Source organism: Cherax quadricarinatus, chromosome 49 (genome assembly GCF_038502225.1).
Source record: "Cherax quadricarinatus isolate ZL_2023a chromosome 49, ASM3850222v1, whole genome shotgun sequence".
Taxonomy (NCBI): domain Eukaryota; kingdom Metazoa; phylum Arthropoda; class Malacostraca; order Decapoda; family Parastacidae; genus Cherax; species Cherax quadricarinatus.
In genome coordinates, this window is record NC_091340.1 from 22471820 (window position 1) to 22494882 (window position 23063).

The 23063-nt window shown below is 41.6% G+C and overlaps 1 protein-coding gene across 2 annotated transcripts in view; it reads left to right on the forward strand.

Moving 5' to 3' along the window:
• Positions 1–23063, forward strand: part of LOC128697104 (uncharacterized) — a 242533-nt gene that overhangs the window by 216127 nt on the left and 3343 nt on the right. The window contains exons 7-9 of one of the 2 annotated variants that reach the window (XM_070095252.1): positions 10312–10416; positions 18783–19046; positions 19389–19506. In XM_070095252.1, the coding sequence (XP_069951353.1) occupies positions 10312–10416; positions 18783–19046; positions 19389–19506 (487 nt within the window). The remainder of the gene's footprint in view (positions 1–10311; positions 10417–18782; positions 19047–19388; positions 19507–23063) is intronic. The other variant, XM_070095251.1, reaches the window with a different exon arrangement.

Here is a 23063-nt window from a genome sequence, read left to right on the forward strand (position 1 = left end):
CAATGGTTTTAGTGCCGCTGAGAACCACCTACAGTGGTTCTAGTACTGCTGGTGCCCACCTACAGTAGTTACAGTGCACTGGTGCCCATATACAGTGGTTCTAGTACAACTGGTGCCCACCTACAGTGGTTCTAGTACCACAGGTGCCCATCTACAATGGTTCTAGTATCACTGGTGCTACCTACCGTGGTTCTAGTACCACTGGTGCCACCTAAAGTGGGTCTAGTACCACTAGCACCCACATACAGTGTCTCTCGTATCACTGGTGCTACCTACCGTGATTCTAGTACAACTGGTGCCCACCTACAGTGGTTCTAGTACCACTTGTGCCACGACCCACTAACAATAACTTCCCTGAATTTAATACAATATTAATTTAACAACGGCATGACTATAAATCCTTCTTGCAAATCGATAAATTGATTAATGCCCCGGTTGCTCGTGTCCTCAGCCCCCTTTAACAGTTTTCAACAAGAGGCAAATAAAAGCTTCTTCTGTTGATGTTTTCTGTTACTGACAGCTTGAAGGCTGTTTCTGACAGTTTGAAGGCAGCTTCTGTCAGCTTGAGTTCTGTTTCTGACAACTTGAGTTCTGTTTCTGAGAGCTTGAAGGCTGTTTCTGACAGCTATTAACTGGAAGTTTACTTTTAGACAGCCAGGATAGTCATGTTGATGATAGTTTTTGTCTTGCTTTCTCTGGTAGTTGCATGAAGCATGGGGACCCTGAAGACTGTTGAAGCCTTGCAAGAAGAAGAGCTGTGACCTGGTCTACATGATTGTGGCCTGGAGGAGGCGCTCCAGGAAGGCTGGTCTCCAGGTATAACAGCCAGGAGATGCAAGACTGTGGTCAGCAGGAGACCTTACAGCACGGAGAATCTCCAGGTCTGTACGACTCTTGCTTGGAGAAGTATCTGCAGGAGAAATCTTTAGGATCTATAAATTCTTAGGTGCACAGTAGAGGAGTGCTAGAGTTCTTCCAGCATTGGCAGTTTCCAGGACACAGCCTGGAACTGCAAGATTATGGCTTGGAGTTATTCCAATATGATCAGTGTACAGGACACACGGCATGGAACTACATGATTGTGTCTTGAAGTTCTTCCAGCATGGTCAGTGTTCAGGACACAGCCTGGAACTGCAAGATTATGGCTTGGAGTTATTCCAATATGATCAGTGTACAGGACACACGGCATGGAACTACATGATTGTGTCTTGAAGTTCTTCCAGCATGGTCAGTGTTAAGGATATAGCCTGGAATTACAAGATTTAGGCTTGCAGAAAAAAATGAAGTAGTGTCGAGGTCTTACAATGGACTCTTGGTTGACGGAAACAAAGAAAGAAGATGACAGGAACTGTCGTCTTCAACAAGAAGATGACAAGAACTGTGGTCTTCAAGAAGTAGATGTCAGGAACTGTGGTCTTCAAGAAGTAGATGACAGGAACTGTGGTTTTCAAGAAGTAAATGTCAGGAACTGTGACCTTCATGAAGAAGATGAGAGGAACTGTGGTCTTCAAGAAGTAGATGACAGGAACTGTGGTCTTCAAGAAGTAAATGACAGGAACTGTGGTCTTCAAGGAGTAGATGACAGGAACTGTGGTCTTCAAGGAGTAGATGACAGGAACTGTGGTCTTCAAGAAGTAAATGACAGGAACTGTGGTCTTCAAGAAGTAAATGACAGGAACTGTGGTCTTCAAGAAGTAAATGACAGGAACTGTGGTCTTCAAGGAGTAGATGACAGGAACTGTGGTCTTCAAGGAGTAGATGACAGGAACTGTGGTCTTCAACAAGTAGATGTCAGGGACTGTGACCTTCAACAAGTAGATGTCAGGGACTGTGACCTTCAAGAAGTAGATGTCAGGAACTGTGACCTTCAAGAAGTAGATGTCAGGGACTGTGACCTTCAAGAAGTAGATGTCAGGAACTGTGGTCTTCAACAAGTAGATGTCAGGGACTGTGACCTTCAACAAGTAGATGTCAGGGACTGTGACCTTCAAGAAGTAGATGTCAGGAACTGTGACCTTCAAGAAGTAGATGTAAGAAACTGAGGTATTCAAGAAGTAGATGTCAGGGACTGTGACCTTCAAGAAGTAGATGTCAGGAACTGTGGTCTTCAAGAAGTAGATGTCAGGGACTGTGACCTTCAAGAAGTAGATGTCAGGAACTGTGGTCTTCAAGAAGTAGATGTCAGGAACTGTGGTCTTCAAGAAGTAGATGTCAGGGACTGTGACCTTCAAGAAGTAGATGTCAGGGACTGTGGTCTTCAAGAAGTAGATGTCAGGGACTGTGACCTTCAAGAAGTAGATGTCAGGAACTGTGACCTTCAGGAAGTAGATGTCAGGGACTGTGACCTTCAGGAAGTAGATGTCAGGAACTGTGGTCTTCAAGAAGTAGATGTCAGGAACTGTGGTCTTCAAGAAGTAGATGTCAGGAACTGTGACCTTCAGGAAGTAGATGTCAGGGATTGTGACCTTCAAGATGTAGATGTCAGGGACTGTGACCTTCAAGAAGTAGATGTCAGGGACTGTGACCTTCAAGAAGTAGATGTCAGGGACTGTGACCTTCAAGAAGTAGATGTCAGGGACTGTGACCTTCAAGAAGTAGATGTCAGGGACTGTGACCTTCAAGAAGTAGATGTCAGGGACTGTGACCTTCAAGAAGTAGATGTCAGGGATTGTGACCTTCAAGAAGCAGATGTCAGGAACTGAAGTCTTCAAGAAGTAGATGTCAGGAACTGTGACCTTCAAGAAGTAGATGTCAGGGACTGTAACCTTCAAGAAGTAGATGTCAGGAACTGTGACCTTTAAGAAGTAGATGTCAGGGATTGTGACCTTCAAGAAGCAGATGTCAGGAACTGTGACCTTAAATAAGTAGATGTCAGGGACTGTGACCTTCAAGAAGTAGATGTCAACAACTCTAGTCTTCAAGAAGTAGATGTCAACAACTGTGGTCTTCAAGAAGTTGATGTCAGGAACGGTGGTCTTCAAGAAGTTGATGTCAGGAACGGTGGTCTTCAAGAAGTTGATGTCAGGAACGGTGGTCTTCCAGAAGTAGATGTCAGGGACTGTGACCTTCAAGAAGTAGATGTCAGGAACTGAAGTCTTCAAGAAGTAGATGTCAGGGACTGTGACCTTCAAGAAGTAGGTGTCAGGGACTGTGACCTTCAAGAAGTAGATGTCAGGGACTGTGACCTTCAAGAAGTAGATGTCAGGGACTGTGACCTTCAAGAAGTAGATGTCAGGGACTGTGACCTTCAAGAAGTAGATGTCAGGGACTGTTACCTTCAGGAAGTAGATGTCAGGGACTGTGACCATCGATAAGTAGATGTCAGGGACTGTGACCTTCAAGAAGTAGATGTCAGGGACTCTGACCTTCAGGAAGTAGATGTCAGGGACTGTGACCATCGATAAGTAGATGTCAGGGACTGTGACCTTCAAGAAGTAGATGTCAGGGACCGTGACCTTCAAGAAGTAGATGTCAGGGACTGTGACCTTCAAGAAGTAGATGTCACGGACTGTGACCTTCAAGATGTAGATGTCAGGAACTGAGTTCTTCAAGAAGTAGATGTCAGGGACTGTGACCTTCAAGAAGTAGATGTCAGGGACTGTGACCTTCATGAAGTAGATGTCAGGGATTGTGACCTTCAAGAAGCAGATGTCAGGAACTGAAGTCTTAAGGAAGTAGATGTCAGGGACTGTGACCTTCAAGAAGTAGATGTCAGGGACTGTGACCTTCAAGAAGTAGATGTCAGGGACTGTGACCTTCATGAAGTAGATGTCAGGGACTGTGACCTTCAAGAAGTAGATGTCAGGAACTGAAGTCTTCAAGAAGTAGATGTCAGGGACTGTGACCTTCAAGAAGTAGATGTCAAGGACTGTGACCTTCAAGAAGTAGATGTCACGGACTGTGACCTTCAAGAAGTAGATGTCAGGGACTGTGACCTTCAAGAAGTAGATGTCAGGGACTGTGACCTTCAAGAAGTAGATGTCAGGGACTGTGAACTTCAAGAAGTAGATGTCAGGAACTGTGACCTTCAGGAAGTAGATGTCAGGAACTGTGACCTTCAAGAAGTAGATGTCAGGGACTGTGACCTTCAAGAAGTAGATGTCAGGGACTGTGACCTTCAGGAAGTAGATGTCAGGGACTGTGACCTTCAAGAAGTAGATGTCAGGGACTGTGAACTTCAAGAAGTAGATGTCAGGAACTGTGACCTTCAGGAAGTAGATGTCAGGAACTGTGACCTTCAAGAAGTAGATGTCAGGGACTGTGACCTTCAAGAAGTAGATGTCAGGAACTGTGACCTTCAGGAAGTAGATGTCAGGAACTGTGACCTTCATGAAGTAGATGTCAGGGACTGTGACCTTCAAGAAGTAGATGTCAGGGACTGTGACCTTCAGGAAGTAGATGTCAGGGACTGTGACCTTCAAGAAGTAGATGTCAGGGACTGTGACCTTCAAGAAGTAGATGTCAGGGACTGTGACCTTCAGGAAGTAGATGTCAGGGACTGTGACCTTCAAGAAGTAGATGTCAGGAACTGTGACCTTCAGGAAGTAGATGTCAGGGACTGTGACCTTCATGAAGTAGATGTCAGGGACTGTGACCTTCAAGAAGTAGATGTCAGGGACTGTGACCTTCAAGAAGTAGATGTCAGGGACTGTGACCTTCAAGAAGTAGATGTCAGGGACTGTGACCTTCAAGAAGTAGATGTCAGGGACTGTGACCTTCAAGAAGTAGATGTCAGGGACTGTGACCATCAAGAAGTAGATGTCAGGGACTGTGACCTTCAGGAAGTAGATGTCAGGGACTGTGACCATCGATAAGTAGATGTCAGGGACTGTGACCTTCAAGAAGTAGATGTCAGGGACTCTGACCTTCAGGAAGTAGATGTCAGGGACTGTGACCATCGATAAGTAGATGTCAGGGACTGTGACCTTCAAGAAGTAGATGTCAGGGACCGTGACCTTCAAGAAGTAGATGTCAGGGACTGTGACCTTCAAGAAGTAGATGTCAGGGACTGTGACCTTCAAGAAGTAGATGTCAGGAACTGAGTTCTTCAAGAAGTGGATGTCAGGGACTGTGACCTTCAAGAAGTAGATGTCAGGGACTGTGACCTTCATGAAGTAGATGTCAGGGATTGTGACCTTCAAGAAGCAGATGTCAGGAACTGAAGTCTTCAGGAAGTAGATGTCAGGGACTGTGACCTTCAAGAAGTAGATGTCAGGGACTGTGACCTTCAAGAAGTAGATGTCAGGGACTGTGACCTTCATGAAGTAGATGTCAGGGACTGTGACCTTCAAGAAGTAGATGTCAGGAACTGAAGTCTTCAAGAAGTAGATGTCAGGGACTGTGACCTTCAAGAAGTAGATGTCAGGGATTGTGACCTTCAAGAAGTAGATGTCAGGGACTGTGACCTTCAAGAAGTAGATGTCAGGGACTGTGACCTTCAGGAAGTAGATGTCAGGGACTGTGACCTTCAAGAAGTAGATGTCAGGGACTGTGAACTTCAAGAAGTAGATGTCAGGAACTGTGACCTTCAGGAAGTAGATGTCAGGAACTGTGACCTTCAAGAAGTAGATGTCAGGGACTGTGACCTTCAAGAAGTAGATGTCAGGAACTGTGACCTTCAGGAAGTAGATGTCAGGAACTGTGACCTTCATGAAGTAGATGTCAGGGACTGTGACCTTCAAGAAGTAGATGTTAGGGACTGTGACCTTCAGGAAGTAGATGTCAGGGACTGTGACCTTCAAGAAGTAGATGTCAGGGACTGTGACCTTCAAGAAGTAGATGTCAGGGACTGTGACCTTCAGGAAGTAGATGTCAGGGACTGTGACCTTCAAGAAGTAGATGTCAGGAACTGTGACCTTCAGGAAGTAGATGTCAGGGACTGTGACCTTCATGAAGTAGATGTCAGGGACTGTGACCTTCAAGAAGTAGATGTCAGGGACTGTGACCTTCAGGAAGTAGATGTCAGGGACTGTGACCTTCAAGAAGTAGATGTCAGGAACTGTGACCTTCAGGAAGTAGATGTCAGGGACTGTGACCTTCAAGAAGTAGATGTCAGGGACTGTGACCTTCAAGAAGTAGATGTCAGGGACTGTGACCTTCAAGAAGTAGATGTCAGGGACTGTGACCTTCAAGAAGTAGATGTCAGGGACTGTGACCTTCAAGAAGTAGATGTCAGGGACTGTGACCTTCAAGAAGTAGTTGTCAGGAACTGTGACCTTCAGGAAGTAGATGTCAGGAACTGTGACCTTCAAGAAGTAGATGTCAGGAACTGTGACCTTCAGGAAGTAGATGTCAGGAACTGTGACCTTCAAGAAGTAGATGTCAGGGACTGTGACCTTCAAGAAGTAGATGTCAGGAACTGTGACCTTCAAGAAGTAGATGTCAGGAACTGTGACCTTCATGAAGTAGATGTCAGGGACTGTGACCTTCAATATGATCATTTGAGAATGAAGTGGAACAAAATCTAAGAACACAGGAGGTCACTGCCATAGGTCTATTAGAACTTATAGACCTATTAGGTCTAGTAGGCCTATTAGGTATATTAGACCTACTAGGTCTGCTAGGCCTCCATGGTCTGCTATACCTACAAGGTCTGCTAGGCCTGCAAGGTCTGCAATGCCTACAAGGTTTGCTAGACCTACAAGGTCTGCTAGACCTACAAGGTCTGCTAGGCCTACAAGGTCTGCTAGACCTACAAGGTCTGCTAGACCTACAAGGTCTGCTAGGCCTACAAGGTCTGCTAGGCCTACAAGGTCTGCTAGACCTACAAGGTCTGCTAGACCTACAAGGTCTGCTAGACCTACAAGGTCTGCTAGACCTACAAGGTCTGCTAGACCTACAAGGTCTGCTAGACCTACAAGGTCTGCTAGACCTACAAGGTCTGCTAGGCCTACAAGGTCTGCTAGGCCTACAAGGTCTGCTAGACCTTGTACCATTGTTCTCTTGTTCCACTGTGTTCTTGCTCTAATTTTCAATTGTGCAATTATTCTCTTGTTCCATTGAGCTTTGTACAATTGTATTCTAGTTCCATTGTTCCTTGTACCACTGTTCTCTTATTCCGTTTTTCCCCTTTTCTCTTCTACGATTTTCCCTTGTACCATTGTTTCCTTGTACCATTGTTTTCTTGTACCATTGTTCTCGTGATGCATTTTTCTCTTCTTTTATTGTTCCCTTGTACCATTGTTCTCTTGTTCCATTGTTCTCTTGTTCCATTGTTCCCTTGTTCCACTGTTCAATTGTACAATTGTTCCATTATTCTCTTGTACCATTGTTCCCTTGTACTATTGCTTCTTTGTTGCCTTGTACGGTTGTTCTCTTGTTCCAGTCTTCCCTTGTGCCATTGTTCTCTTGTACGATTGTTCTCTTGTTCCATTATTTCCTTGTACCATTCTTTTAACTGCTCCACTATTTTAACCAAACTTTTTTAATAATAATAATAATAATAATAATAATAATAATAATAATAATAATAATAATAATAAGAACATAAGAACATAAGAAAGGAGGAACACTGCAGGAGGCCTGTTGGACCATACTAGGCAGGTTCTTTACAATTCATCCCAATAACAAAACATTTGCCCAACCCAATTTTCAATGCCACCCAAGAAATAAGCTCTGATAACTCTATCCACTCATTTGAAAGTCCCACTCAAATCCAACCCCTCTCACTCATATATTTATCCAACCTAAATTTGAAACTACCCAAAGTCCTAGCCTCAATAACCCAACTAGGTAGACTGTTCCACTCATCTACTACCCTATTTCCAAACCAATACTTTCCTATGTCCTTTCTAAATCTAAACTTATCTAATTTAAATCCATTACTGCGGGTTCTCTCTTGGAGAGACATCCTCAAGACCTTATTAATATCCCCTTTATTAATACCTATCTTCCACTTATACACTTCGATCAGGTCTCCCCTCATTCTTCGTCTAACAAGTGAATGTAACTTAAGAGTCTTCAATCTTTCTTCATAAGGAAGATTTCTAATGCTATGTATTAATTTAGTCATCCTACGCTGAATGTTTTCTAACGAATTTATGTCCATTCTGTAATATGGAGACCAGAACTGAGCTGCATAATCTAGGTGAGGCCTTACTAATGATGTATAAAGCTGCAGTATGACCTCTGGACTTCTGTTGCTTACACTTCTTGATATAAATCCCAGTAATCTATTTGCCTTATTACGAACGCTTAGGCATTGCTGTCTTGGTTTAAGGTTGCTGCTCACCATAATCCCCAAGTCCTTTTCGCAATCTGTATGGCTAAGTTCTACATTATTTAACTTATAAGTGCTAGGTTTATGGACACTCCCGAGCTTCAGAACCTTGCATTTATCTACATTGAACTGCATCTGCCACTTTTCTGACCAAGAATAGAGTTTGTCTAAATCCTCCTGAAGTTCCATAACATCTACGTTTGAATAAATTATTCTACCTATCTTTGTGTCATCGGCGAATTTGCTCGTATCACTAGTAATACCCTCATCAAGGTCATTGATATATATTATAAACAACAACGGGCCTAAGACTGATCTGTGGAACCCCACTTGTTACTGATCCCCACTCGGATTTAACCCCATTTATGGACACTCTCTGCTTCCTGTCAGTGAGCCATGACTCGATCCATGAGAGCACTTTTCCCCCAATGCCATGAGCTGTCACTTTCTTTAACAGTCTTTGGTGCGGAACTCTATCAAAAGCCTTACTAAAATCTAAGTAAATAATATCAAATTCTTTATCGTGATCAACAGCCTCAAAAGCTTTACTGAAGAAAGTTAATAAATTAGTTAAACAAGACCGGCCTCTTGTGAATCCATGCTGAGTATCATTAATCAAGCTATGCTTATCGAGATGGCTTCTTATAATCTCAGCTATAATTGACTCTAGTAATTTGCCTACAATTGAGGTCAGATTATTGGGCGGTAATTTGACGGTAACGACTTGTCCCCTGTTTTAAAAATAGGAATTACATTAGCCATCTTCCACATATCAGACACTACACCTGTTTGAAGAGATAAATTAAAAATATTAGTTAATGGTTCACAGACTTCCATTTTGCATTCCTTAAGAACCCTTGAAAAAACCTCATCAGGACCCGGTGACTTATTTTGCTTCAGTCGGTCTATCTGCTTCACAACCATTTCACTAGTGACTGTGATGTTACAAAATTTATCTTCTTCTGGCCCACTGTAAAAATTAATTACTGGAATATTGTTAGTGTCTTCCTGTGTAAAAACCGAGAGAAAATAATTATTTAAAATCGAGCACATTTCATTCTCTTTGTCAGTAAGATGCCCATAGTTATTTTTAAGGGGACCTATCTTATCTCTAACTTTTGTTCTATAGACCTGGAAAAAACTTTTTGGGTTAGTTTTAGAATCCCTAGCAACTTTAATTTCATAGTCCCTTTTAGCTTTTCTTATCCCCTTGTTAATGTCCCTCTTAATGTCAATATACTGATTCATAAGATGACCCTCGCCTCTTTTGATACGCCTATAAATTCCTTTCTTATGCCCTAGTAGATATTTCAGCCTATTATTCATCCATTTTGGGTCATTTCTATGTGATCTAATTTCTTTATACGGGATAAACGCTCTTTGAGCCTCATGTATAGTGTTCAGAAAACTGTCATATTGATAGCTCTCTTCGTTACCCCAGTCAACAGATGATAAGTGTTCTCTAAGCCCATCGTAATCTGCTAAGCGAAGATCTGGGACTGTTACTGAGTTATCCCTACTATCATACTTCCATTCTATGCTAAAGGCAATTGATTTGTGATCGCTTGTGCTGAGTTCCTCGTTAATTTCTAAATTATTAACAAGGGTTTCCTTGTTCGCCAGAACCAAATCAAATAGGTCATTTCCCCTTGTAGGTTCTGTCACAAACTGCTTCAAAAATAATAATAATAATAATAATAATAATAATAATAACAATAATAATAATAATAATAATAATAATAATAATAATAATAATAATAATAATAATAATAACAATAATAATAATAATAATAATAATAATAATAATAATAATAATAATAATAATAACAATAACAATAATAATAATAATAATAATAATAATAATAATAATAATTATAAAAATATCTTTCTACACACCCTCCTAACTGCTATTAATACATATATATATATATATATATATATATATATATATATATATATATATATATATATATATATATATATATATATATATATATATATATATATATATATATATATATATATATATATATATATATATACATTTAATAATAATTATATATATATATATATATAACCATGTTTGAATACAGCTGCAGATTAAGCTTGGTCGGGTTCAAGCTGAACTTCAACTGGTTACTCAACATTACGAGAGTCAGCTTCAGGCAACACTTGCTGAACGTAGACAACACTTACAGGTGAGACATAGTGCTGTTTACACATTACACTTATAGGTGTTTACACCTGAGTTGTTTACACCTGAGTTGTTTACACCTGAGTTGTTTACACCTGAGTTGTGTACTTCTGATGTTGTTTATATCTGAGTTGTTTACACCTGAATTGTTGACACCTGAGTTGTTTACACCTGAGTTGTTGACACCTGAGTTGTTTACACCTGAGTTTATATCTGAGTTGTTTACACCTGAGTTGTTTACACTTGAGTTGTTTACACATGAAGTTTTTTATGCCTGAGTTGTTTACACCGAAGCTGTCTATACCTGGGTTGTTTACACCGAAGTTGACACCTGAACTTTTTGTTACCTGAATTGTTTACACCTGAAGTTTACATCTGAAGTTGTTTACACCTGAGCTGTTTGCACCTGCAGTTGTTTACACCTGCAGTTGTTTACACCTGCAGTTGTTTACACCTGCAGTTGTTAACTCCTGCAGTTGTTTACACCTGCAGTTGTTTACACCTGCAGTTGTTTACTCCTGCAGTTGTTTACACCTGCAGTTGTTTACACCTGCAGTTGTTTACACCTGCAGTTGTTTACACCTGCAGTTGTTTACTCCTGCAGTTGTTTACACCTGCAGTTGTTTACTCCTGCAGTTGTTTACACCTGCAGTTGTTTACACCTGCAGTTGTTTACAATTTACAGGTGAGAAATAGCTTAAAAGCGAGCATGTGTTTATATTTGAGACCGCATTTGTCTCTTGATCCAAGGCACTGGGGATGTCCTCCCATTCCTTGGAATGAACCTGATTGCCTCTGGTTTAACCCAGGAGTCTTATGGGCCCTACGGGCTTAGGGCTTTTTCAAAATAGTATAATACCAATACAAGAAAAAAGGTTACAAGCACTGCAGGAGGCCTACTGGCCAAGTATGGGCCAGTAGACCTCCTGCTTGTCAAGCACAACCTGGCAATCAAGGACAACATGGCAATCAAGGACAAACTGGCAATCAAGGACAACATGGCAATCAAGGACAAACTGGCAATCAAGGACAACATGGCAATCAAGGACAACCTGGCAATCAAGAACAACCTGGCAATCAAGGACAAACTGGCAATCAAGGACAAACTGGCAATCAAGGACAACATGGCAATCAAGGACAACCTGGCAATCAAGAACAACCTGGCAATCAAGGACAAACTGGCAATCAAGGACAACATGGCAATCAAGGACAATATGGCAATCAAGAACAACTTGTAATCAAGAACAACCTGGCTATCAAGAACAACCTGGTAATCAAGAACAACCTGGTAATCAAGAACAACCTGGCAATCAAGAACAACCTGTAATCAAGAACAACCTGGTAATCAAGAACAACCTGGCAATCAAGAACAACCTGGTAATCAAGAACAACCTGGTAATCAAGAACAACCTGGTAATCAAGAACAACCTGTAATCAAGAACAACCTGGCAATCAAGAACAACCTGGTAATCAAGAAAAACCTGGCAATCAAGAACAACCTGTAATCAAGAACAACTTGGTAATCAAGAACAACCTGGTAATCAAGAACAACCTGGCTATCAAGAACAACCTGGCAATCAAGAACAATCTGGTAATCAAGAACAACCTGGCTAGCAAGAAAAACCTGGTAATCAAGAACATCCTGGTAATCAAGAACAACCTGGAAATCAAGAATAACATGGTAATCAAGAACAACCTGGCTATCAAGAACAACCTGGTAATCAAGAGCAACCTGGTAATCAAGAACAACCTGGCTGTCAAGAGAAACCTGTAATCAAGAACAACCTGGTAATCAATAACAACCTGGTAATCAAGAACAACCTGGCTATCAAGAACAACCTGGTAATCAAGAAGAACCTGGTAATCTAGAATAACCTGGTAATCAAGAACAACCTGATAATCAAGAACAACCTGGTAATCAAGAACAACCTGGCTATCAAGAACAACCTGTAATCAAGAACAACCTGGTAATCAAGAACAACCTGGCAATCAAGAACAACCTGGTAATCAAGAACAACCTGGCAATCAAGAGCAACCTGGTAATCAAGAACAACCTGGTAATCAAGAACAACCTGGTAATCAAGAACAACCTGTAATCAAGAACATCCTGGCAGTCAAGAACAACCTGACAATCAAGAGCAACCTGGTAATCAAGAACAACCTGGTAATCAAGAACAACCTGGTAATCAAGAACAACCTGGCTATCAAGAACAACCGGTAATTAAGAACAACCTGGTAATCAAGAACAACCTGGCAATCAAGAACAACCTGGTAATCAAGAACAACCCGGCAATCAAGAGCAACCTGGTAATCAAAAACAACCTGGTAATCAAGAACAACCTGGTAATCAAGAACAACTTGTAATCAAGAACATCCTGGCAGTCAAGAACAACCTGACAATCAAGAGCAACCTGGTAATCAAGAACAACCTGGTAATCAAGAACAACCTGTAATCAAGAACAACCTGGTAATCAAGAACAACCTGGCACTCAATAACAACCTGTAATCAAGAACTACCTGGTAATCAAGAACAACCTGGTAATCAAGAACAACCTGGCTATCAAGAACAACCTGGTAATCAAGAACAACATGGTAATCAAGAACAACCTAAAAATCAAGGACAACCTGGTAATCAAGAACAACCTGGCACTCAATAACAACCTGTAATCAAGAGCAACCTGGTAATCAAGAACAACCTGGTAATCAAGAACAACCTGGCTATCAAGAACAACCTGGTAATCAAGAACAACCTGGTAATCAAGAACAACCTGGTAATCAAGAACAACCTAAAAATCAAGGACAACCTGGTAATCAAGAACAACCTGGTAATCAAGAACAACCTGGTAATCAAGAATAACCTGGTAATCAAGAACAACCTGGTAATCAAGAACAACCTGTAATCAAGAACAACCTGTAATCAAGAACAACCAGGCAATCAAGAACAACCTGGTAATCAAGAACAACCTGGAAATCAAGAACAACCTGGCTATCAAGAACAACCTGACAGTCAAGAACAACTTGATAATCAAGAACAACCTGGCAGTCAAAAACAACCTGGTAATCAAGAACAACCTGACAGTCAAGAACAACCTGGTAATCAAGAACAACCTGACAATCAAGAACAACTTGGCAATCAAGATCAACTTGATAATCAAGAGCAACCTGGCAGTCAAGCACAACCTGGAAATCAAGAACAACCTTGTAATCAAGAACAACTTGGTAATCAAGAATAACTTCGCAATCAAGAACAACCTGTAATCAAGAACAACCTGGTAATCAAGAACAACCTGGTACTCAAGAACAACCTGGTAATCAAGAACAACCTGGCAATCAAGAACAACCTGTAATCAAGACCAACCTGCTAATCAAGAACAACCTGATAATCAAGAACAACCTGGCTATCAATGACAACATGAAAATCAAGAACATCCAGGCAGTCAAGCACAACCTGGCAATCAAGAATAACTTGGCAATCAAGAACAACTTGTAATCAAGAACAACCTAGTAATCAAGAACAACCTGGCAATCAAGAACAACCTGTAATCAAGAACAACCTGGTAATCAAGAACAACCTGGTAATCAAGAACAACCTGGCTATCAAGGACAACAAGGCAATCAAGAACAACCATGCAGTCAAGCACAACCTGGTAATCAGGAATAACTTGGCAATCAAGAATAACCTGTAATCAAGAACAACCAGGTAATCAAGAACAACCCAGTAGTCAAGAACAACCTGGTAATCAAGAACAACCTGGTAATCAAGGACAAAATGGTAATCAAGAACAACCTGGTAATCAAGAACAACCTGGTAATCAAGAACAACCTGGTAATCAAGAACAACCTGGCTATCAAGAACAACCTGGCAATCAAGAACAACCCTGTAATCAAGAACAACCTTGCAATCAAGAATAATCTAGTAATCAAGAACAACCTGTCTTTCAAGAACAGCCTGGTAATCAAGAACAACCTGGTAATCAAGAACAACCTGGTAATCAAGAACAACCTGGCAATCAAGAATAATCTGGTAATCAAGAACAACCTGGCAATCAACAATAACCTGTAATCAAGAACAACCTGGTAATTAAGAACAACCTGGTAATCAAGAACAACCTGACTATCAAGAACAACCTGGTAATCAAGAACAACCTGGTAATCAAGAACAACCTGGTAATCAAGAACAACCTGGTAATCAAGAACAACCTGGTAATCAAGAACAACCTGGCAATCAACAACAACCTGTAATCAAGAACAACCTGGTAATTAAGAACAACCTGGTAATCAAGAACAACCTGACTATCAAGAACAACCTGGTAATCAAGAACAACCTGGTAATCAAGAACAACCTGGTAATCAAGAACAACCTGGTATTCAAGAACAACCTGGTAATCAAGAACAACCTATAATCAAGAACAACCTGGTAATCAAGAACAACCTGGTAATCAAGAACAACCTGGTAATCCAGAAAAACCTTGCAATCAAGAACAACCTGTAATCAAGAACAACCTGGCTATCAAGAACAACCTGGTAATCAAGAACAACCTGGTAATCAAGAGCAACCTGGTAATCAAGAACAACCTGGCTATCAAGGACAACCTGGCAATCAAGAACAATCTGGTAATCAAGAACAACCTGGCTATGAAGAAAAACCTGGTAATCAAGAACATCCTGGTAATCAAGAACAACCCTGAAATCAAGAATAACCTGGTAATCAAGAACAACCTGGCTATCAAGAACAACCTGGTAATCAAGAACAACCTGACAGTCAAGAAGAACCTGGTAATCAAGAACAACCTGGCAGTCAAGAACAACCCGGTAATCAAGAACAACCTGACAATCAAGAACAACCTGGTAATCAAGAACAACCTGGCAGACAAAAACAACCTGGTAATCATGAACAACCTGACAGTCAAGAACAACCTGGTAATCAAGAACAACCTGACAATCAAGAACAACCTGGTAATCAAGAACAACCTGACAATCAAGAACAGCCTGGCAGTGAAAAACAACCTGGTAATCAAGAACAACCTGACAGTCAAGAACAACCTGGAAATCAAGAACAACCTGACAATCAAGAACAACCTGGCAGTCAAAAACAACCTGGTAATCAAGAACAACCTGGCTATCAAGAACAACCGGTAATCAAGAACAATCTGGTAATCAAGAACAACCTGGTAATCAAGAACAACCTGGTAATCAAGAACAACCTGGCTATCAAGAGCAACCTGGCAATCAAGAACACCCTGTAACCAAGAACAACCTGGTAATCAAGAACAACCTGGTAATCAAGAACAACCTGGCTATCAAGAACAACCGGTAATCAAGAACAACCTGGTAATCAAGAACAACCTGGCAATCAAGAAAACCTGGTAATCAAGAACAACCTAGCGATCAAGAACAACCTGGTAATCAAGAACAACCTGGTAATCAAGAACAACCTGGTAATCAAGAACAACCTGTAATCAAGAACATCCTCGCAGTCAAGAACAACCTGACAATCAAGAGCAAACTGGTAATTAAGAACAACCTGGTAATCAAGAGCAACCTGGCAATCAAGAACAACCTGGTAATCAAGAACAACCTGGCACTCAATAACAACCTGTAATCAAGAACAACCTGGTAATCAAGAACAACCTGGTAATCAAGAACAACCTGGCTATCAAGAACAACCTGGTAATCAAGAACAACCTGGTAATCAAGAACATCCTGGTAATCAAGAACAACCTGAACATCAAGGACAACCTGGTAATCAAGAACAACCTGGTAATCAAGAACAACCTGGTAATCAAGAACAACCTGGTAATCAAGAAAAACCTGGAAATCAAGAACAATCTGGCTATCAAGAACAACCTGACAGACAAGAACAACCTGATAATCAAGAACAACCTGGTAGTCAAAAACAACCTGGTAATCAAGAACAACCTGACAGTCAAGAAGAACCTGGTAATCAAGAACAACCTGGCAGTCAAGAACAACCCGGTAATCAAGAACAACCTGACAATCAAGAACAACCTGGTAATCAAGAACAACCTGGCAGACAAAAACAACCTGGTAATCAAGAACAACCTGACAGTCAAGAACAACCTGGTAATCAAGAACAACCTGACAATCAAGAACAACCTGGTAATCAAGAACAACCTGACAATCAAGAACAACCTGGCAGTCAAAAACAACCTGGTAATCAAGAACAACCTGACAGTCAAGAACAACCTGGAAATCAAGAACAACCTGACAATCAAGAACAACCTGGTAATCAAGAACAACCTGACAATCAAGAACAACCTGGTAATCAAGAACAACCTGACAATCAAGAACATGCCAAAATGGTAGTGTTTGTTTAAGCCTGGTCTCAGACCAGGCCGTAGAGGCGTTGACTCCTGAAACTCTCCCCAGGTAAACTCCAGGTAATATATTGGTTCACCGAGACACAGTATTTACAGTGTTACTTCAGCAGTATAACAATAAGCCAGGGAGCAAAGAGTCACATATTCCAGCAGGTTAGGTTTTGCAATATAAGAGAGTATGAGTGGACTAAACCAGCTAAGTGAGTGTCTGACCCACAGCCAGGTGGTCAAGTAGAGCGTCTGACCCACAGCCAGGTGGTCAAGTAGAGCGTCTGACCAACAGCCAGGTGGTCAATTAGAGCGTCTGACCCACAGCCAAGTGGTCAAGCAGTGTTTCTTTCCCACAGACAGGTGGTCATGTAGTGTTTCTGTCCCAAGCCAGGTGGTCAAGTACATGGTCTGATCCACAGCCAGGAGGTCAAGCCCAGTGTCTGATGCACAGCCAGGTGGTCAAGTACAGTGTCTGATGCACAGCCAGGTGGTCAAGCACAGTGTCTGTCTCAAATCCAGGTGGTCAAGTACAGTGTCTGATGCACAGCCAGGTGGTCAAGCACAGTGTCTGATGCACAGCCAGGCGGTCAAGCACAGTGACTGATGCACAGCCAGGCGGTCAAGCACAGTGTCTGATGCACAGCCAGGTGGTCAAGCACAGTGTCTGATACACAGCCAGGTAGTCAAGCACAGTGTGTGATGTACAGCCAGGTGGTCAAGCACAGTGTCTGATGCACAGCCAGGTGGTCAAGCACAGTGTCTGATGCACAGCCAGGTGGTCAAGCACAGTGTCTGTCCCACATCCAGGTGGTTAAGCACAGTGTCTGATGCACAGCCAGGTGGTCAAGCACAGTGTGTGATGCACAGCCAGGTAGTCAAGCACAGTGTGTGATGCACAGCCAGGTGGTCAAGCACAGTGTCTGATGCACAGCCAGGTAGTCAAGCACAGTGTGTGATGCACTGCCAGGTGGTCAAGCACAGTGTCTGACCCACATCCAGGTGGTCAAGCACAGTGTCTGATGCACAGCCAGGTGGTCAAGCACAGTGTCTGATGCACAGCCAGGTGGTCAAGCACAGTGTGTAATGCACAGCCAGGTGGTCAAGCACAGTGTCTGATGCACAGCCAGGTGGTCAAGCACAGTGTCTGATGCACAGCCAGGTGGTCAAGCACAGTGTCTGATGCACAGCCAGGTGGTCAAGCACAGTGTCTGATGCACAGCCAGGTGGTCAAGCACAGTGTCTGATGCACAGCCAGGTAGTCAAGCACAGTGTCTGATGCACAGCCAGGTGGTCAAGCACAGTGTCTGATGCACAGCCAGGTGGTCAAGCACACTGTCTGATGCACAGCCAGGTGGTCAAGCACAGTGTGTGATGCACAGCAAGGTGGTCAAGCACAGTGTCTGTCCACAGCCAGGTAGTCAAGCACAGTGTCTGATGCACAGCCAGGTGGTCAAGCACAGTGTCTGATGCACAGCAAGGTGGTCAAGCACACTGTCTGATGCACAGCCAGGTAGTCAAACACAGTGTCTGATGCACAGCCAGGTGGTCAAGCACAGTGTCTGATGCACAGCCAGGTGGTCAAGCACAGTGTCTGATGCACAGCCAGGTGGTCAAGCACAGTGTCTGATGCACAGCCAGGTGGTCAAGCACACTGTCTGATGCACAGACAGGTGGTCAAGCACAGTGTCTGATGCACAGCCAGGTAGTCAAACACAGTGTCTGATGCACAGCCAGGTGGTCAAGCACAGTGTCTGATGCACAGCCAGGTGGTCAAGCACAGTGTCTGACCCAAAGAATAAAAATTAAAAGGTTAATAAATTATGTAGGCTAACCATTGCTGGTTGCCAAGGTGACCCCATTAGAGTTCAAGGACCCCCAAAACAACTCAAGCTTCATTGTCCCAAATAATGTAAGTCCGCCACTGGTTGCATGCTGAATAATGTGCCGTACCTGCAGAACTGGAATTGATCAGGTATGATGTGTTAGGTCGTTATACCACGGTTTAATTCCTTGCATAAGATAATATCTTTACCACCAGGAAAATGCCGCCGATGCAATCAACTCTTCAGAGGCTTCGAGTGGCGGTGAGGCATCAGAACTGTCACTGCTGAGCAGGAGTCACAGCGGTGGCAGCGTCTTTGGCTGTGGAGCGAGGTCGCCCACCAGCAGGCAAGACCTGGCCACCAGAGTCCAGAAACTGAAGGATGAGTTTACTGACCTGTTGACCGAGATACGAAGAAGGAAGAGTGTTAGTGACAGTGGTGGCAGCAGCGGTGGGATCGGTGTTGCTGTCCAGACTGAGGTGAGACTCCTCTTCTTCTTCCTTGTTTTCTTCTTATTCTTCTTTTTCTACACTGTCTTCTGAACTTTCTTCATACATTTTTCATGATATATATCATGTCCCTGAGCCATGTTCAAGGGCAAGCATAAAACCCACAGGGGCCACACAGCACCTGGGGAGGTAATCAGATTTGATCCAAGGAAAAGGGGTCCACCAGCTCCAATTCCTCGAATCAAGATCCCCTCACCAGCATAAGTTCACACCTGACCAGTGCGACACAATCAGATTCTTACCCAAGGGATAATAGCTCAAGTTCCTCGAATCAAGAGCCTTTGATTGATGCCCATTGATGTCTTCCTGTAGGTCTGGTCACCTTGCTTGCACACCAGGCAATTGATGCTGGGCAAACATCACACACGCCGGTTACTGATTAAGAAACGGGGCCCAGGAGAGGCGACTCGACCCCCACAGACACAATTAGGTGAGTAATAGTGGTGAAGGGCTCTTGATCGAAGGCACTGGAGCTATCCTCCCCTTCCTCATATTAAACCTGATTACCTCACATTACACACTAAAAAAAAAAAGTTTGCCGATTTGATTAGTGCATAAAGTTCAACATATACAAAACGTGTGTGTACTGCCTAGGAAATTTTGTGAAGGAAATGTTTTGCCCACTAAGTGGCTTAATCAAGCCAACTCTCATTAACCACATGAGTGGCTTACTTGTCAGTGTCAATGAATTTTGGTTGCATCAAGAGTGCGTTATGGTACGGTCATGGGATCACCCACCAGCATGATTCACAGTAACTGTTGTGGAATAAATAGGCATAATGCATCAAGAGTATAATAAAAATGAGTTCACCAGCACTGTGGCTTATCACAGCTTGTTCATGGAACAAATGAAGGGCAGGAGACATCAGTGTAGTAAAGTGAAGTTCAAGTGATACTGTGTTTACATTATTCCACTCTAGAGTTTCCATAAGCACATGTTCGCAAAACCTCAAGGAATTCTGAACCTTGTACTAGAAAACATTCCTGGGAGAAAATACAATGTTGTAAATACATATGGTTCGTGGTAGTTCTCAGGGTCATCTCGTGAGGTGGAGCAACACGAGGATATTATTAAACAGATAACCATAGGTGTAAATGTCTAGAAGCCTCTACTAATCGCATTTTCAGGACAGCTGCTAAAAGCAGAGGTAGATGTAATATTTCAGATGTATAACTGTGAAGTCACAAAAACTCAAAACGTTGGTTAACACCCGTTATACATGTGCTCAAACTGTGTACAACTTTATTGCTAAATGTATGCTATAACCTTCCCCTGTACACTTTTAGTGTTAAGTCATTGTACATGTGTAGTGTTATGTAGGTCATTGTACATGTGTAGTGTTATGTAGGTCATTGTACATGTGTAGTGTTATGTAGGTCATTGTACATGTGTAGTGTTATGTAGGTCATTGTACATGTCTAGTGTTATGTAGGTCATTGTACATGTGTAGTGTTATGTAGGTCATTGTACATGTGTAGTGTTATGTAGGTCATTGTACATGTCTAGTGTTATGTAGGTCATTGTACATGTCTAGTGTTATGTAGGTCATTGTACATGTCTAGTGTTATGTAGGTCATTGTACATGTCTTGTGTTATGTAGGTCATTGTACATGTCTTGTGTTATGTAGGTCATTGTACATGTCTTGTGTTATGTAGGTCATTGTACATGTCTTGTGTTATGTAGGTCATTGTACATGTCTTGTGTTATGTAGGTCATTGTACATGTCTTGTGTTATGTAGGTCATTGTACATGTGTAGTGTTATGTAGGTCATTGTACATGTGTAGTGTTATGTAGGTCATTGTACATGTGTAGTGTTATGTAGGTCATTGTACATGTCTAGTGTTATGTAGGTCATTGTACATGTGTAGTGTTATGTAGGTCATTGTACATGTCTAGTGTTATGTAGGTCATTGTACATGTCTAGTGTTATGTAGGTCATTGTACATGTCTAGTGTTATGTAGGTCATTGTACATGTCTAGTGTTATGTAGGTCATTGTACATGTCTTGTGTTATGTAGGTCATTGTACATGTCTTGTGTTATGTAGGTCATTGTACATGTCTTGTGTTATGTAGGTCATTGTACATGTCTTGTGTTATGTAGGTCATTGTACATGTCTTGTGTTATGTAGGTCATTGTACATGTCTTGTGTTATGTAGGTCATTGTACATGTCTTGTGTTATGTAGGTCATTGTACATGTGTAGTGTTATGTAGGTCATTGTACATGTCTAGTGTTATATAGGTCATTGTACATGTCTAGTGTTATGTAGGTCATTGTACATGTGTAGTGTTATGTAGGTCATTGTACATGTCTAGTGTTATGTAGGTCATTGTACATGTCTTGTGTTATGTAGGTCATTGTACATGTCTAGTGTTATGTAGGTCATTGTACATGTGTAGTGTTATGTAGGTCATTGTACATGTCTAGTGTTATGTAGGTCATTGTACATGTCTTGTGTTATGTAGGTCATTGTACATGTCTTGTGTTATGTAAGTCATTGTACATGTCTTGTGTTATGTAGGTCATTGTACATGTCTTGTGTTATGTAGGTCATTGTACATGTCTTGTGTTATGTAGGTCATTGTACATGTCTAGTGTTATGTAGGTCATTGTACATGTCTAGTGTTATGTAGGTCATTGTACATGTGTAGTGTTATGTAGGTCATTGTACATGTCTAGTGTTATGTAGGTCATTGTACATGTCTTGTGTTATGTAGGTCATTGTACATGTCTAGTGTTATGTAGGTCATTGTACATGTCTAGTGTTATGTAGGTCATTGTACATGTCTAGTGTTATGTAGGTCATTGTACATGTCTAGTGTTATGTAGGTCATTGTACATGTCTAGTGTTATGTAGGTCGTTGTACATGTCTTGTGTTATGTAGGTCATTGTACATGTCTAGTGTTATGTAGGTCATTGTACATGTCTAGTGTTATGTAGGTCATTGTACATGTCTAGTGTTATGTAGGTCATTGTACATGTCTAGTGTTATGTAGGTCATTGTACATGTGTAGTGTTATGTAGGTCATTGTACATGTCTTGTGTTATGTAGGTCATTGTACATGTCTTGTGTTATGTAGGTCATTGTACATGTCTTGTGTTATGTAAGTCATTGTACATGTCTTGTGTTATGTAGGTCATTGTACATGTCTTGTGTTATGTAGGTCATTGTACATGTCTTGTGTTATGTAGGTCATTGTACATGTCTTGTGTTATGTAGGTCATTGTACATGTCTAGTGTTATGTAGGTCATTGTACATGTCTTGTGTTATGTAGGTCATTGTACATGTCTTGTGTTATGTAGGTCATTGTACATGTCTAGTGTTATGTAGGTCATTGTACATGTCTAGTGTTATGTAGGTCATTGTACATGTCTAGTGTTATGTAGGTCATTGTACATGTCTTGTGTTATGTAGGTCATTGTACATGTCTTGTGTTATGTAGGTCATTGTACATGTCTAGTGTTATGTAGGTCATTGTACATGTCTTGTGTTATGTCGGTCATTGTACATGTCTAGTGTTATGTAGGTCATTGTACATGTCTTGTGTTATGTAGGTCATTGTACATGTCTTGTGTTATGTAGGTCATTGTACATGTCTTGTGTTATGTAGGTCATTGTACATGTCTAGTGTTATGTAGGTCATTGTACATGTCTAGTGTTATGTAGGTCATTGTACATGTCTAGTGTTATGTAGGTCATTGTACATGTCTTGTGTTATGTAGGTCATTGTACATGTCTTGTGTTATGTAGGTCATTGTACATGTCTAGTGTTATGTAGGTCATTGTACATGTCTTGTGTTATGTAGGTCATTGTACATGTCTTGTGTTATGTAGGTCATTGTACATGTCTAGTGTTATGTAGGTCATTGTACATGTCTAGTGTTATGTAGGTCATTGTACATGTCTAGTGTTATGTAGGTCATTGTACATGTGTAGTGTTATGTAGGTCATTGTACATGTCTAGTGTTATGTAGGTCATT